The sequence below is a fragment of the Pocillopora damicornis genome, chromosome 1 (assembly GCF_964200805.1).
Source record: "Pocillopora damicornis chromosome 1, jaPocDami1.2, whole genome shotgun sequence".
NCBI classification, from domain to species: Eukaryota; Metazoa; Cnidaria; class Anthozoa; order Scleractinia; family Pocilloporidae; genus Pocillopora; species Pocillopora damicornis.
Window position 1 is genome coordinate 22,084,727 of NC_142670.1, and position 16,960 is coordinate 22,101,686.

The window sequence follows — 16,960 nt, forward strand, 5'->3', positions numbered from 1 at the left end:
CAAAGCGTTATGGTTTTTCCAGTGCTCTTTATTACATTTTTTCCGATTCATTCTCAATAGTACGGGAGAAAATCCCTCAGAGCACTGGAAATTGCTGCAGAAAATCTCACGTAATCTTAAGTATTTCTATGAAACCGGGCCCTGGCCCGGCCGTTTTTGCGCAAAAACGGAGTGATGCATCTTTATGCATTGAGCTGTTACGGGTATTTATTTTTGTGATCGGAGAAGTGGAGTATTTATACAGGTTTTGTGCATATTATTATTGGGACATTCCTAACACTAGGCTTTCATTTTTTAACAAATGTTGAATTTGTTCCCGAAAAACCGAAAACGAATGAAGAAAATGGGTGTCGAATAGAGCGCGGTCTTCTCCAAAACAGTGTTTATCTCAATAAACTGTAGGATAACTTTTATTGATTGTTAACTATGTTGTCACTTACTATTACATCAACTTTACTCGATCAGTTGCAGGTATAACATTACACAACAAACTACGTGCGATTCACACTACAACGGAAACTTATCTCAGATAAAAAGACTAATTTTGCTTAATTTTGAAAAGAATCACCAAGGGAGACAATGTCAATGCTTGGAACAATAAACAGGTTTTGAGAGGTAGGACGGGAACAAGTTAAAGGAATTCCACTTCAAACTTTTACATCAAGTTGTAGCGACCAAAAAAGAACTTTGTAGGTTTGGTATAAAAGATGGAAGCGACTGCTTATACTGTGGAGAACAAGAGTCAAATGAACAAACCTTTTCGGACTGCCACTTTACGAAAAGTTTTGACAAATGCAGTGTAATGAATATTTATTTTGCGATCTTTTCCCAATACGCCAATCAAAAATTATTGAGAAAACTGAACTACACCGTGGTATTTTCGCGTTATTATATTTATACCAATAGGCTTACTAGCAAATCTCTTCTTCTCGCACAGTTGGTCAGCAAAATCGCAACACAGTGTAAGCTAGAAAAGTTGAATTAATAGTTTAATGCTGCTCCTCGATCTAATGAAATTTTGGTATAATATTAACTGTAACTTGTAAACTTAACTATATTCTTTTTTCCTTTCTTCTAATCTAATAAAATTTTGGTATAATATTAACTGTATTATATTTTTAACGGTAACTTAAACTGTAACTGTAACTTGTAAACGAAACTATGTTCTTTTTTCCTTTATCAGGAGCAGGTTGCTTATACTACTGGTTAGTAATGGGCCTGGACGTTCAAAGGAACGCTATCCAACGAAAAAAACCGCTACTACTGGAGAATGCTACCAAACAAATTGCGCTGGATAGGCATTCATCCCGTTTGAACTACCAGAGCCTTTTATACTAATATCGATATCAGGTACACAAATTATAAATGAAAAGGAGTCAACTGCACATTTTGGGTGCCAGTACAAAAAGAATAAAAGAATAAATTTTCAAAAGGTAGCGCATAGAACATGCCAGCTTGCAAATAACTGTTTTCGTCATCATTCCCAAGGACAACAGGTGCAGGGACATCTTTTCCAGTATATTGTAGTTGCATGCACATACTTCCTTGGGGGATTGACTTGCCGTGTAACACTTTTCTTTCTGGCATGGCAAAACCAATTGCTTATACTATTTTGTTTTCCACATACGCCAACATTCTTGACGCGGTGAACGCAGATTGTGTGGAAGAAAGTGATGAATTAAAAGAAGGAAGGGGTGAATTGGGAATGGGACGGGATGAAGTAGGAGTAAAGTTGGATAGAGTAGGAGAAGGAAGGGATGAAGTCGGAGTAGGAAGGGACGAAATAAAAGCAGGAAGGGTTGAAGTGGGAGTAGGGAGGGTTGAAGTAGGAGTAGGAAGTGATGAAGTGGAAGCAGGAAGGGTTGAAATGGGAGTAGGCAGGGTTGAATTGGGAGTTACAAGGGATGAAGTGGAAGCAGGAAAGGTTGAAGTGGAAGCAGGAAGGGTTGAAGTGGGAGAAGAAAGGGTTGAAGTGGGAGTGGCAGTGTAGTCAGTAACAGGTGTTTCATCTCCATCTTTATCTTCTTCACTGGCCTGACGTTCATCTGTCAACGAAAGAGAAAATAACATCAAAACAATTTATTTCTGCAGGTAAATGTTTTCCAGATTTTTGCCATAGTTACCTTTATAGCTACCATACTTACCTTGTGATCCCGTGGTACAATGTAACTATCAAGGGCTTTACGCTCTCGATTTAAACGTAATGGTGAAAAATGGTAATAAAAAATAACAATTTTGATAGGTTGCTTTAAAATAGTTGCGAACTTTTAGCCTGAATGTAACACCCTGTTTAGACGTTACAAGTTACAGTTACAGTTTAATCAATTTCAGTTAGCACCCAGGTCCTAAAAGGGCCGTAGCCAATGCCAAAGACCAGGCCTCTTAAATATTGTTAATGATGATACCGTTTTATGTTGAAGAGTCAGCAGACCCTGACAGGATCCGAAGACATGACCTCCCACTTACTGGTCAGATGCTCAAACCGACTACATGTAAGTGTCAGAGACTCTTGGTGAGCTAGCGCTAGGCCATTATAGACCATTTTACATATCTTCACTGAGCTGCAAAATTTACTATCTATTTACTATAGGGTAAAGTCCATGGACTGGGGGTCAATATTAAGTTCATCATGAGCTTGCTTGTGGTTGTAATGGGTCAGATCAAGAGAGGAGGCTCCAAAACCTGAGTGATTGTATGAAAGCTACAACCTTGGACAAAACCAGTTGAGACAAATGGATATCACACATTTTTTGCATATGTAATGACTTACCAGCAGGTAAAGAATATTCATTCCCCCCTCCCCCCTGTTCAATGCTGTTTCATGGGGTTTGCAATTCATCCAACTTTGTTTTGACAACATACCAACATTGACAACATTGAACTGGGGGGAGCGGGTGGAAAAGAATAGATTTGGTATCCTAAAAAAGTGGTGATTTTATAAAATGTCACAACACTTTTGTCCAAGATTGTAGAGCAACTAAAAAAATTCCGATTCTCACTCTCCGTCAAGAATTTTGAACATAATGAATATCATGAATATCATTTGAATATCATGTTCCTTCTTCAGTTTTCTTTTTCATTTATTAACAAATTACAATTGTATATAATTAATTCTTAATGGGCTAGCCTGCCTCAACTAGTATTGGCTAACTGCGGGCCAGTCCAAATCTGATTGCAATTATCTTAAATAATTATTATAATGAAAGTAATATTTGAAAATTCTTTCAAATTACACTCGGCTGAATTCCAGTGCAATTTAGTGTCAATGCCTAATTGGACTCGCATTCATATGATTGTAGCCTATTCCAATTTAGTGAAAAAAATAGAACCAAATGAAATAATAAAACTTGAGCAGGGGGCTACAAATTCATCTTCATAACCAGGAGATTTCTGTCAGCTGCTGGCTTCTACTGAAAACCCTTTTGTCGTTTCTTCATTTCTACCAACTAATGGAATTAAATCTACGCTTAAGAGCAACGGTCAGGAAATATCGACCATTGAGTGGCAAGAGTTGAAAAATTAATTTCGCTTATTTTCTGACTATAAAAAGCTACTAAGAATAGAAAAAATTCAATGTATTTCTTTTTCTTCCGGAGCGCTTTAATTCTGAGAAAACTGAGAAAAACGAATTTGACCCGCGACGATCCCGAAAGGTCCCGCAAGCAAGTGTGAAATTGATATTTTAAAGTGACTTTTGGTCTTCAAGGAAAAACGATTCAAAGGATCATGACACCGAATTTTGATAGAGTGAGTGCCGTACTTTCCCAGAAACTATATGACTTATCTTTATTGTTGTTCATAAATAGCAAACAACGCGCAGGAAAGTGCTGTATTTTCAAACGTGAAAAATCCCGCAAATACCTCCTTAATTCAAATGTTTTTTTCACCATGTGATATAATTCAGATTTTCCTTTTAACTATGTCATTAGAGGGATTTAAGGTTGTCCTTGATAATATGTTAGAATCAGCATGGGTTTTCTTTACAGCGCCTCACGCGAAGGTTTTGAAATGACCGTAATTCATTCAAATTTTTTTACAACGGCTGAGTAAACAATTCTTGTTGCGTGACCGTAACGTCAAGCGGAGTTTTTACACAGCAGGCCGGAATATACACGAAAGCGTACTGAAAACGATTCTGATGTGAGCTTTTCGTCCTTTTTTTATTGAAAAAAATGTAGTCGGTCAAAGAGAGGTTGTTTTATCTCATTGTTAAGGTGGAAGTTTCCCTTTTCAGTCTAAGATGTTTTCCCTGATAAATATCAGGATGTAATTTGATTAGCTCTCGGCTAACCTGTTTAACTTTTATACTTGTTTTTTTCGCTTCCTTTGGTTTCAGAAGAATCGGAACAGAAAGACAAAAATTATAGATGCTTTTTAAATTGATATTTTCTTCAATTGTGAGGATTCATTTTTATTATTTGTTGAAGAAATGACAGAGTTGGCTAAAGCTCGAAGCAGTTTACTAGCCGTAGTAAATTGAATTAGTCAATTAAATGCAAAGAGGGAAAATTTAATTAGCGAAGTTGGAGTGAATTTGTTTTGCCAGCTTTGTGTCATCATGGACGTTAAGTGCTCTTTTAGATCCTTAGTCGGCGGTTCTTGCTCTTATGACCCCAGAGATAGGAGCAGATCAACTGAGGTTATTACATTTCTGAACTGCAAAAGAGACATCGCGGGTCATAAGTCTTCCTTGTCAATAACTGACGTAGAAACCGAAATCGAACTTATTTTGGGAAGAGTATCTACATCCTTTTCTTCGGAGTTAGACCTTTCGGAATTAACGATTTGTCCCCGGCACCGCTCATCTCTTGGTATTGGGTGGCGTCGAGGATCGAATCTGTGCCGAGTTCCTCCGCCAATCTCGAAGCACGGCGGACAAGCCCAAAAAAACGCCAAGGCAGAAAGAGGACTTGGCAAAAGTGCTTGTTATTTGATATGGAAGAAACTGGGAATTTTTATTCCAGTTGGTTCAGGTATGAATACATCATTTTTCATCTTTTTCAACCAAACAGACCAGCTCTAAAATGGCGGTCCAATCTGACACTTCAATTAAAGCACTTTGTAATTATATAAGCACTTTTCTTTTTCTTTTTTTTTTTGACTTTTTCAATAATTAGGTAGCCGTGACGGTCGCAAATTCAGTAGCCTTTGTTTATTTACGTGCTTCTTTTCCTTTCATTATTCGAACATTTTATATTAGTGATTGTAGCAGCAAAAAGGTAAATTTAGAAGCCTTCACCGGACTCCTAAAATTACAGCTTTTTAAAGCAGATTCCCTGATGGCCTATAGATAGTTACAGGGAGACTCAGCCCCTAAAGGGTACCTTTATCAGGTTTCAGGTAAATCAAAGGGTAGGGAATTGAAGAGTTGAAGTATATGAAAGGGCAGGAAAATCTATCATTTAAGTTTTTTAAAACAGGTTCCCTTACTTGTGTAAATTAAGACAGTAGTTCTTCAGAATAGTGATTATATCGTATCAGCAAAAACCTGCATTTTCCATCGATTCACTCAACAGGTATTTGTCGCAACTGCCGGGTTAATCTTGACATGCAGAAAATAGGGGAGCTGCCCACAAAGCTTCCGGAGACCAAGAACCTTTCTTACGAGGAAACTGAGACCATCGAGACTTCTGTAAGTTCTGAACTGGCACTCAATGGAAATAGTGTTATTAACAGTGGCACCAAACAAGGCCCGCTGGGCAAAAAAGATAAAAATAAAAAAAAAATGGATAGGGACCTTATCATCACAAAGTCTGCTTGAGCAGGCCCCGTTTCCTTGCTGCCTTTCCTTAAAATGTAACGAATAGGAATAGAGAGCACAAATTAACCGATTTCGTAGACCTCAGACTGTGTGCTGGTGTCCAAGAAAACAATGCCATATGCTTATTTTGTGCCTTCTACGTCAGTTTCTCCTGAGTTCCGCAGATAATGAAGAGGTTTAATACCCCGTGCATTTTATGTCGCCCTTGCGTCTGCACACAGTTGAAATTTATTCAGCGGATTTTCTATTTCTATTCTCACCAAAATCTGAGAACTTGAAGCAGTGGCAATAAGTTAAAGACCACGTAGTCCGCGATGGTACGCTGAGGCCAAATTGTTCTTTTAAGAATAAAGGGTTCAATTTAAAAAAAACTGCAATTTTTGCTACCACTTGCCCCTACCTACATACACGCATCCCTCCACCTTATACTGCCAGGGATACGAGTTCATATGATTTTCTCAAGGTTAAGGATACGGTGAATAACGCCCAGAAAAACGTTTTGGGTTTCCAATATACCATTCCGGGTTCCTTTACCACTCGCTTTAAAGTTCGTATTTATTTGTCATAATGAAAGGTATTTTATGTGATAAATTAGGCACTTTTTATCATAAACGAAGGCAGCAAAAAAGGTTTTATTTTTGGTCCATAATAAAGGCAACAAAGATCAGGAGGGATTATTGATCTTTGTCTAAGTGTTGGTTAACTTTGATAATTATGTACCCAATTAATTTTCTTTAATGCAGTTTACGTTATATTTATTTTGTGTCCTTGTCTAGGGCGTGATGTGTAACCTTCGAATTGCTGCAAGTACTCCTTGTTCGGTGGTAGCACAAGACTTACTAGATCAAGAAACGTCATTATATTTACCATCAACCCTCCTAGAAGAAACCGAGACAAGCACTACAGGAATGAAGTCGGAAGAACCTATTGGCCACCTTAACAGTTTCTTAAGAAGTCGAGACGTTAGTCCTATTAGGTACACCCTAAAGACACCTTGGAACGATGCCAGTGGAAGGACCAGACAACTGCATGAGCGCAAAGCCAAGCAAGCGGTTTCAGCTGTTCTTGGTGAAATAGCGCCTAATGATCCAGATCTTCTCTGGGAATCTATTATGTCCTCAAAACAGAATGAAACTGGAAATCACACTTCTTCTAGTGGTTTGGATAAAGAATTGATGTACACGCTGGCAAACTGCTACAAAAATGCAAACGAGTGGGATTCTCGCAGGCAGATATTGTCCATGATGGCGGATAAGGTTAGCTTGGCAACAATTCAACAGTGGATCCCAGGCCTGACAAGTTATCGGTTTAAGGTCGCCAGGCAGCATGCTGCAGTCCATGGCAGTGGAAAACTGGTGCCAACCAATGCACAAACGAAGTCATTCATACCTGAAGCAAAATTAGCGCATTTCCTAGACTTTATCACAAGCTCCCATGTAATTCAAGATCTTCCATTCGGAGCCAAGACAATAACATTGTCAACTAACGAGGTCATCCAAGTTCCAAATGTGGTACGGAACATGATACCTGAACGAATCGTTTGCCAGTACCAAAAATATTCTGCCGAGCATGATTTCACACCCATGAGTCGCAGTACACTGCTAAGAATTCTGCATGTTTGTTCCGCTTCGACTCGCAAGTCATTGCAAGGGTTAGATTACGTAAGCTGTTCTGGTGCGCAGGCATTTGAAGATCTTGTGAACGTTGTGCACCAGCTCGGGGAAAACGGAAAGGGTCTTACATGGGCAAAAACACAAAAGGAAGCTTTAAAAGAGGCAAAGCGGTACCTCAAGACTGATTTCAAGGTAAAATAAGAAAGTGAAAAAGGGAAATAATTTTGTTGCGCGCCTGGCGTAGGTGTATTATGAATGTTACTCGACTGCCTACTACATGAGTGCTCTATAATTGGTTACTGCTCGCGTCTAGGTAGGTGAATAAGGGTGGATTCCCACTGTCGCGTAAATTTCACGTGCATACACATATAGCTTTTAGGAGCGTAATTTAAATAGAGGCAATGTTTGAAAGGTCGCACGTGAACGTAAAAGTTGAGCGAGGTTTAGCTTTTACGTTTACTCGTGGCATTCCATACGTTCTTCTATTTTATTCACACCCTTAACCCTATTTAGACCGGGAAGGGTTTGAAGCCCCCCTTCGCTTAAAAGTTGAATAACTTCAAAACTGCTCAAGCTTTGAGCACCAAACCTAGCGACTTTTCCTAAAAATCATCAGGGGACATTTTAAAGTCGTTTGTCACATGTACGTCAGCATTGACGTTACCATGGCAACCGAGTTTTGAGAGCCATATTACGGCATTCAGCTTCACAATACTTAGGTTCTGAAATGTTTTAGAAGATAGCATTAGATAAATGCACTACGTAAATATTCCTCAGAATTGAGGATTTGCGCACATTTTAATCACTTAGGTTCACGTATCAGAGAGTTCAAGTATTCCAGATCATTGCATCGTTTTTGCTCTCAGCGACCCTAAAGATGTTGACTACCAGGCTACATGTGCCCATGATCATAGCGACGTTTGTGGTCAGTGTAATTCCCTTGCCGTTACTATAGAGGAGATAGACAAAGCAATCGAGATGATGGCGGTGAATCTTGAACATCTTTCCAAAGGCCAAATACACGAAGAGCTCGCATTCATGACCGAGAAAGCAAAACGTGATATAATTGCCTGGAAATCTCATTTGTTGCGTTCGGTGAACCAAGATAAAGCAAGACTAGACATCCTCCGAGACTTGGACGACGCATCGGTTCTACTTGTACAAGATTGGGCCATGAAGTTTATTCCTCGAAAATATCGTGAAAGCCAACGCGATTGGTTTGGGAAACGGGGAATTCCTTGGCACGTGTCTGTCGCCATGAGAAAGGAAAGCACAAGTAATGCTGGAAAGTACGAAACCCTTACCATGTGCCATGTCTTCAGAAGCTGCAGTCAAGACAGCTGTGCGGTACTGTCCGTCATGTCTGACGTACTCAAAGATTTAAAGGACGTCATGCCACACCTACAGCAAGTTTACTATTGGCAGGACAACGCCGGGTGTTACCATTGTGGTAACACAATCAGCCTTGCTCAGATGGTTGGTAAACATCACGGCGTGACTGTGAAGCGCATGGATTTTTGCGATCCTCAAGGAGGAAAAGGGGCTTGCGACAGAAGGTCCGCAGCCATAAAATCCCACATGAAGATTTACCTGAATTCCGGAAACAACATTGAAACGTCAGAAGAAATGAAAGAAGCCATTTTGTCAGCCGGTGGAATGTCCTCAGTGAGGGTGACTTCGTGTGGACCCCCAAAAGCTCCAGCTTCTTTGAACATCAAGCTTGATGGAGTGGGTTCAATTTCGAATGTACAGTACGATGACAAGGGATTGCGAGTTTGGAGAGCATACAGAATTGGCAGAGGGAAATACACTCCTTGGGATAAGCTGAACGTCTCGGAAAATTCGGAAGTTCCGTACTTAACGGACGTAAATAAGGAAGGCGTCACGGCGAGTTTTGCTCCTGTAAAATCCAAGCGTAAAGATACTGTTCCGAGACAGGAGAGCGAGGAAGATAGTTCCTGTGAAAACTCGAGTAACGAAACAGAAACGGAAACCTCCAACGCTCGTCTTTTTTCATGTCCGGAAGAGGGATGTATCAAATGTTACCAACGTTACTCGAATCTGCAGCAACACCTAGACTCCGGAAAACACACACGTGCTCTCGAACGAGAACCACTCCTAGACCAAGCTGTTTATGGATATGCGGAGAGACTGGAGGTTCAAACGGTGGGCGTCCCCTGTGTACGAAATGTTCAGGAAGTGCCAAAACAAGTGCCACTACAGTCTACTCTCCCTATGGGCTGGGCATTAAGATCATCCCAGAACCGAAGAACACGTTTTAATGTAAAGCAGAAAGAGTACCTATCCACAAAGTTCAATATTGGTGAGACCACGGGACGCAAAGCTGACCCAGTAGTTGTTGCAAAAGAAATGATGCACGCCAGAGGAAATGACGGAGAACGCTTATTCAGCAGCGATGAGTTCCTTACCAGCCAACAAATAAGCAGCTTTTTCAGTCGCCTTGCTACCCAAAAGAGTTTACTTGACAACACAGAAGAAAATGATGACGAAGCCGCGGAGTTCGAGAGTTCCTTTGAGGACCTAACAAATCAAGTACGGAGGGAAGTTTCATTACAACATCCAATCGTGTTTGACTGTCATAATATGTGTGACCTTGTTAAGCAAGGTAAACTGAACAAATTTAGCATAAAAATGCTGAAGAGATTGTGCGAGCACTTTGATTTAGACGTTAGTCATATAACAGTCAGACTGAAGAGGCCTTACGTCGACAAACTGACCACGTTTTGCAGCAACTGCTCGTGTCAACAGTAAAATGACATGATCAGGTTTTCGTGTGATTTCCCTGCTCTGACGGGAATCTTCTTGTATTGGGATGATGTTTTTCGTATTTACCTGAAAAGAGATCTTAACCTGGGAAATTGAAGGTTCTTATGGGAACGTTAGGTGGGCCTATGCCGCTGAGTCACTTACCTTTTTAAGACAAAAAAGGACATTCGTTTTGCCATCCTTATCAAGACAGGACCCAACTTGTTATCATGATGACTCATTACAGAATCCCCATCATGGCCAGAAATTGAGGACAACATGGCGCTGGAGCATGCGCATCATTTACTTTTCCCGTTCTTTAAATATGGCGACCATATAAAGGATTAATGGGGAGAAAAGAAACTTTAAGGATAAATAAAGTTAGACGAAGAATCGCTCACTTCCCCTCGTCTAAACCTTCGCAAGGCGATCGTGGCTTTCAGTCATGTTCATTTGGCAATGTGTCAAGCTCCCAAAGTTGATCCGTGAGTCACCATAAAAAGATGGCTTTCCTTGCTATACGAGAGTCTGTAATATTGCCTACGCGCTTCTCTTTAAGCAAGAAAAAAGGTCATTAGATGTCGGTTTTTCCTTCCCCACGTCCTGGTTCTTGAAGGATATGTTTATCTTCATTTTTGTACGGTTTTAGAGGCCTAACTTCTTTGCTAAACCAGTTCGTTTTTTCCCTGAAATATAGAAATTCCAGAGAGTGAATCTCTGCGCCATTACTGCACGAAGCGATCGAAAAAGAAGGCATTTTGGAGACTTTTTCGAGTAACTCCTTCGATCAGCCGCCATTTTCAAAACAGAGAGGTTACCAAGCCAGAGCGACACAGGGAGCCCCGTTTTGTCACGATCGAACGATCACAGGGAAGCATCAGCAAAGGGTTGGTGCTTGTCTAATAGGGATTCAGGTTAGATTTTGCACAGCTTGGACTTTAGAACCAGTGTTAGGTTTCGCATTTATTTGTTTTTACATATGTCAAGTAGAATTAGTTGAGGCTAGAAAATTGTAAATCAACTGCACGGTAAAAAGTATACGTTCGCTTCCCCGCCATTTTGCGAATGTATAAATCCTTATTAGCTATTCAAAATCCCTAAAAATTAGCGTACGGTCAAAACCGCTGGCTGTCCTCGATTTCTGGCCATGATTCATTTAATTCACAAACCGAATCCAGTTTTTTTTTAGAGTTATAGGTAGAGTTAGATTTCAAAAATGTTTGGTATTTTGCATTCAGACTGCGCACCGCAACGTTTACCCTGGTTAATGCTTCCCAGATAGGAAGACCCCTGTCATATCCTCTTCAGCGGCACATTCCTGTTAACAACAAAATAAGAGAGTGCTCTTCGGACCAAAATTAATTGCTTAAGTTGTTATCTACTTCATAAATACATGTAGAATTGTCAATATGATGATCCGTCGAGTCGCCTTATTATCTTTGTAGGAGACCATTAGCTAGCGTAATTTCCCTAACCGATTTTGACGAGGCAGAGCAGAAAATTGTTTCGAGGTTTTGAAACAGGGGGTACATTTTGTGTCTTATGTGTTACGCTGTTTTTCCACCGAGAAGTCAATTTTTGTGCAGTATTTCACAATAGTGGCTAAAAACATAGGTGCAGCACAAGTTGCGTGCTTAAAATGGTTGATAACAAATATTTCGCATTATTTCCTTTTTTTTTTTGCTCGTCTTTTAAAGTGAAAGAATGAAGTTGTATAGAGTAAGATTCGGATATGGTTTTCTAGGAGCCGATACTCGACTCCTGTATCCTGGTAATGGCATAAGTAGTTTTGTTTAGAGAAGTTCAAAAATAAAGCCGCAACGTTTTTAGAGTCTTTTTAGCGATTATTATGTCGTCGATTTATTCCATGAAAGACTATTTTTCTGGCTGCCCTGATCCCCTCCCCGTCCCCCACCCCACAGCTTGCGCTTTGCGCATATAATTTCCATATTCGCCGTCACGCAACTGATGTCAAGACATAACCTTGAATCAGGAGCCCCTTCTGGTTTGAATCTTTTACCTTTCTGTTTAATTGTCTAGGACGATCGATTTTTTCTTCCTCAAAACACTGTTCTCATACGCCGTCAAGAAATGCATTGTTAACATTGTGATTCCGTGACCGATCGACTCCCAAATATCACGTTTAGTCACGAAACAATTCGTCACGCCGAGTCTCCGGTCGATAGAGTTTAGCGTTTCAAAATGGCTAAAATTCACCCAGTTTGGCTTTTCTATCTCACTCTTTAAGTAGAAACGCAACTTTGCAACTGTTAAACCTACAAGGATTAAGAAAAATGAGTATTTGGGGATCAAATATCCAGTTTCATGGATTTCGAAACTGGAAGTGTTTACACAATTACCGACGACCCACCATGAAAATTCCTTAACTTCGATACCGCCTTATAGAGATTTCCTTCAATGACCCAAGCTAATTCCCAGGTATGTTTTAGATGTATGTCTAAATGTGGGATTTAACTAGAATGAAGTCAATTTGGAGTTATACCACATGTGCAATATTGCCGTCGAGAATCAATAACAAAACGGAGTTTTTGTTATCCATAAAACCTATTCCTCATTTTTGAATAATTTCTGCTCGGCGAGTGTCGCTTTTGCTCTAAAAGAATCTTCTAGTAAAAGAAGAACAGTGATTCTGTTGAAATAAAGTGTCCAAATTTCTCCGTGCAATTTTGTTTGCGAACGAGAGGCAAGTTGATGTATGCAAATTTCACGTAAATGATTAGCCAATTTTGTGACTCCGACCACAAAAACGGATGTTCTAATTTTTCTAAAAAATAAAAAGCTTTTGGCGGGAACAATCCACATCAGGTATCTTATCTACCTAAAAGCTATTCATGGACAAAAAACGAAAGAAAGCGATTTTTCAACTCTTGCCACGAAATTAAGATTTTGGTCGATATTTCCTGACCGTCGCTCTTAATGTTACATGCAGTGTTACAAAAAAACTTACTATCAGCAAATTTTGCAAATAGATTCCAAGCCGCTCTCCCTGCCTCAGATACATTGTCTTTCTCCTTGCCAATAAATTTAGCACCAATGCCAGGGGTGCCATACCCCTGTACTGTGTCCCCCTTGGCATGTTTATGTGAATATAGGATAGAAACATCCCATCTGTGTTTAATATGAAGAATATTGGCCTGCAAAAAAAATAAATAAATAAAAAAAAATTAATTAATGGAAAAAAGTTTAAAATATAAATGTATAGTCAAAATGAGAGCTTGGGCAAAATATTTACAAACATTATTAACTAAATGATACCCTCATTGATTGACAATACATCCAATGTCTTTAGGGTACTTTTACAGTCAAAATGCCTGAAGCATTAAATATTCGAATAGACGCAACGGTTGGATGAATAAAATATTCAACTGACTTTTTTAAAATTTGAAGACAAGAATCGAAGTGGCTCTGGAATGAGAAACGCATAAGTCATTTTTTAGGCGGAACACTTCAGGTGTTTGACTGTAATGTCATTTGTAAGTACCTAGAGTTCTGAAACAATTAAAGAAGGATCAAAGTACTTTAACTATAAAGACATAACAATAAAGACATTTATTGTTGTTAGTTATAATTGTGGCAATGAATGTTCTTTTTTAATTTACACACATACATACAAGCATGCATACCTGCATACTTTATTCTCCTCACAAGAGCTTTTCAGAATAAAGAATAAACAATGATTGAAAATTATCACTTGCAATGATAACAGTAAGCAAACTTGTCAAAAATATGTTTTAATTAATTTTTAATAGAATCACTTGACTAGATATCGACATATATTTAACGGTTATCCTGCGAAATTGTGCAGAATATTGCCAGATACTTAGGCAACGAGGCTGCAGACCGAGTCGGTTAAAATCAGGTGATACTCCGCAAGATTGAGCAGGATAATTGTTTTATTATTCAACAAATTGTCAACAAAACGCATTTTACACTTAGAAAAAGTCTGGTTAGACAGAAAATTGTAAGATTTCGGACGAAACTTGACGAACCTACATGTATCACAGGATATCTGTTATGTACGGATGACAGAAATCGAACAAGCACTGACCATATATGGGCATCACGCGAATTTGTTGAATAATAAATATAAATCTAGTCTGTAGCATGCTATTACTACTTCCTCTACATGGGATGTAAGTGCTTTACAGGTTCATGTCATTTTTCCTAATAGTTCTTGTTACACATTAAAACGTGGCCAGGATTGAATGCTGAGGTGCATAAGTTACTCTTAATGAATTCTTAATATAGGCTAAAATAGATTTCAGGTCAAAATGATTTGAAACTAGTTTATTGTTTGCTTTGTTCCAGATTTATTACAGTAATCCTGAAACATTGAAAATACAGTTCTAACAAGTTTGGAAACCATTTTGACCTGAAATCCATTTCAAACTACTTTCACTACATAATTTTTAAACAAATGAATGGCTTGGTGCAAGACTAACGTACCCGGCCTAAATGCGTGGATTAGCGCCCTTGGTGCTTATTTAATTTTCTTAGGAGAGAGTCAGGGGCACTAATTCGAAGGGGGCGCTTATATCGTTTACAAATTTTTGGCCTTAAAATGACACTATCCTTATTTCTAGTAATCCAAACTGTACCAAATAAAAATTAAAAATACGTTATAGAAAATTACTTTTCTGAATCTTGAAACGTTCTCAAAACGTTTTCGAGTTGCCGTGAAAAGAAGCTGGCATTTGGGAGCAAAGTTTTACTACAGCTCCCGTGGATATTTCTATCGAGGAAATGAGGAGCAAACCCGTTCGACTTTAAAGAACAGTAATTTTGAACTATTACGAATGTCACATTCATTAAAAGTACCGTACATGTCTCGTATATTGTCCCGATTTTCTCTCAGGGGAGGGAGGGGGCACTTATTTGAAGGGGGATGCTTATTCCAAATTTTAAGCCATAGGAGGGGCACTAATTCGAAGCGGGGCGCTTATTTGAAGCTGGGTGCTAATTCGAGCATTTACGGTAAGTGACTGATTCTCACTATGATTTCAAGAGAAGAGTGAAGGGAAATATATTTCATAATGTTTTCACAGCAGTGGAGATAAGAACACAAGAGCCAGGGTCCGAAACCCAGACTCTGTTTTTTTTCTTTTTTCAGGTAAACTTCTTTTTGTGATTCCTGTTTCATTTTCTCGAAAACAAACTGCAAACCAGCATATTAAAGGCACTTAAGAGGAAAATTTTTTCCTAGCCAAAATAGACACTTACATTAGTCTAGCTTGCACCACACCATTCAAATATTCATCATTACCTATATTAATAATGTACTCAAGTTAGCAATAAAATTAAAAGCATTGTTTATACGGAATTTTACTTGCCCTTTTCTCAAGGAGCTCTCTTTGGCGTGTTGGGTTGGTCTGTCCCATACTGTTTATTTTTTCCCAGTCAAATGATTTTTCTGGAAACTCGGCTCCACAGCCCTCCATCTTGCATCTCTTAATGGCAGAAGGGCTGGGTTGGTTGCAACTTTTACATATCTACGATAGTTCAACCACTGAACAAATGCATCACTGAACAAGCAATCAATCAAGCAATAAACCAACAAGTCCACACAGTTTATAAGTTACATTGATAAAGGTAATGATATATAAATTGAGGACAAGGATACACACACACACACACATACGCACCTTTGGCAACTTGTGAGGACTGTGTTTACACACACCGCTTGCGGGGACCCCTCCTTCTGCTGGCAGTATCAAAATAAAAACTACGATGTTTGATAGCTTGTTTGCCTTACTCTTTATACACTTGATTAGAATTGAGGAAATTCCAATTTTTTTTGTGGGGACTTCCTTATGGGGACCTGTCCATTACTCAACTTTGCCTACTTGTGGGTACTACTTTTAATATAAGACTTGTGAGGACATACTTACCTAACTTGTGGGGTCTCTGTTTCCAGACCCCTCTTATGAGGACCGCCTCTCCTTTTGCTGGAGAAGGCGAAGAAGTTTTGCTTAAGGCCTGGTACTTTCCTGCAGCGGAAGAAAACCCTCGTGATTAAATACTAATAATGAAGGCCCGTTAGCGTAATCGCCTTTGCAGTCGTTGTTTGGTCTTGCAATGGGAGAGAGACTGCACTGCGTGGCGAGACTAAACAACGGCTGCGACGGAGACTACCGCAAGTGTGACACCAATGGAGTTTAGTGTTGCTTAAAACTATTCAGACACCAGTGACAATAGACCAGAAAAACACCTGTGTCTAAATTCATTTCAGATAAATTGAATGGGTCTTTTTTGCTCTTTATTGAAAGAAATTTTTGTCGGAATCTTTTGAAGTTAATACTTTTTCTCTTTTTACAAAAATGAAAACGTCAGTCACTTAGTGTCCCACCTGAGCTTATCCATCCAAAGAAATAACTTTTGCATGCATAGCATGCCTACAATGAAGGATGACTGCGACTTAAGGAAGCCCAACTGAAAAAATCTCAAAAGTGACCCTTCAATTTGGGATAAAATACTCTTTGCAGGAAAGAACTAATCTTTATCTTTCAAATTCGAAACTCAAACCTGCGGGTATCTTTCTGTGAAGAAGGCAAGAGACAGTTGATATAACTCGAATCCTGTAATGTTTACAACAAAAGTCCAACTGTCACGCTTTCAATAACACCAACTCGACAGTAATGATTTTAGGAAAAGGGCACAAAAATATTTATAGTAAAAGCTTTCTGAATTCGGCTTCTTTGATTAAGAGATGGCTTTTCAGTTTGGTGTATGAAAAACTCATGATATTGGCCAACTGGAGGAAAGGCAATACTTGACAAATACAAGTTGAAGTACCATTTTG

At 39.1% G+C, this 16,960-nt stretch overlaps 2 protein-coding genes across 2 annotated transcripts in view; both read left to right on the plus strand.

The window, feature by feature from the left end:
• The window catches only part of LOC149052776 (uncharacterized), a 93,488-nt gene that overhangs the window by 15,106 nt on the left and 61,422 nt on the right, over positions 1-16,960 (plus strand). The window lies entirely within an intron of this gene.
• On the plus strand, positions 6,805-12,193 carry LOC149052778 (uncharacterized). Its single transcript, XM_089205604.1, has 2 exons — positions 6,805-7,566; positions 8,185-12,193. Exons 1-2 carry the CDS (start codon positions 6,874-6,876, stop codon positions 10,144-10,146), a joined length of 2,655 nt encoding a protein of 884 aa, XP_089061730.1. The 5' UTR covers positions 6,805-6,873; the 3' UTR covers positions 10,147-12,193.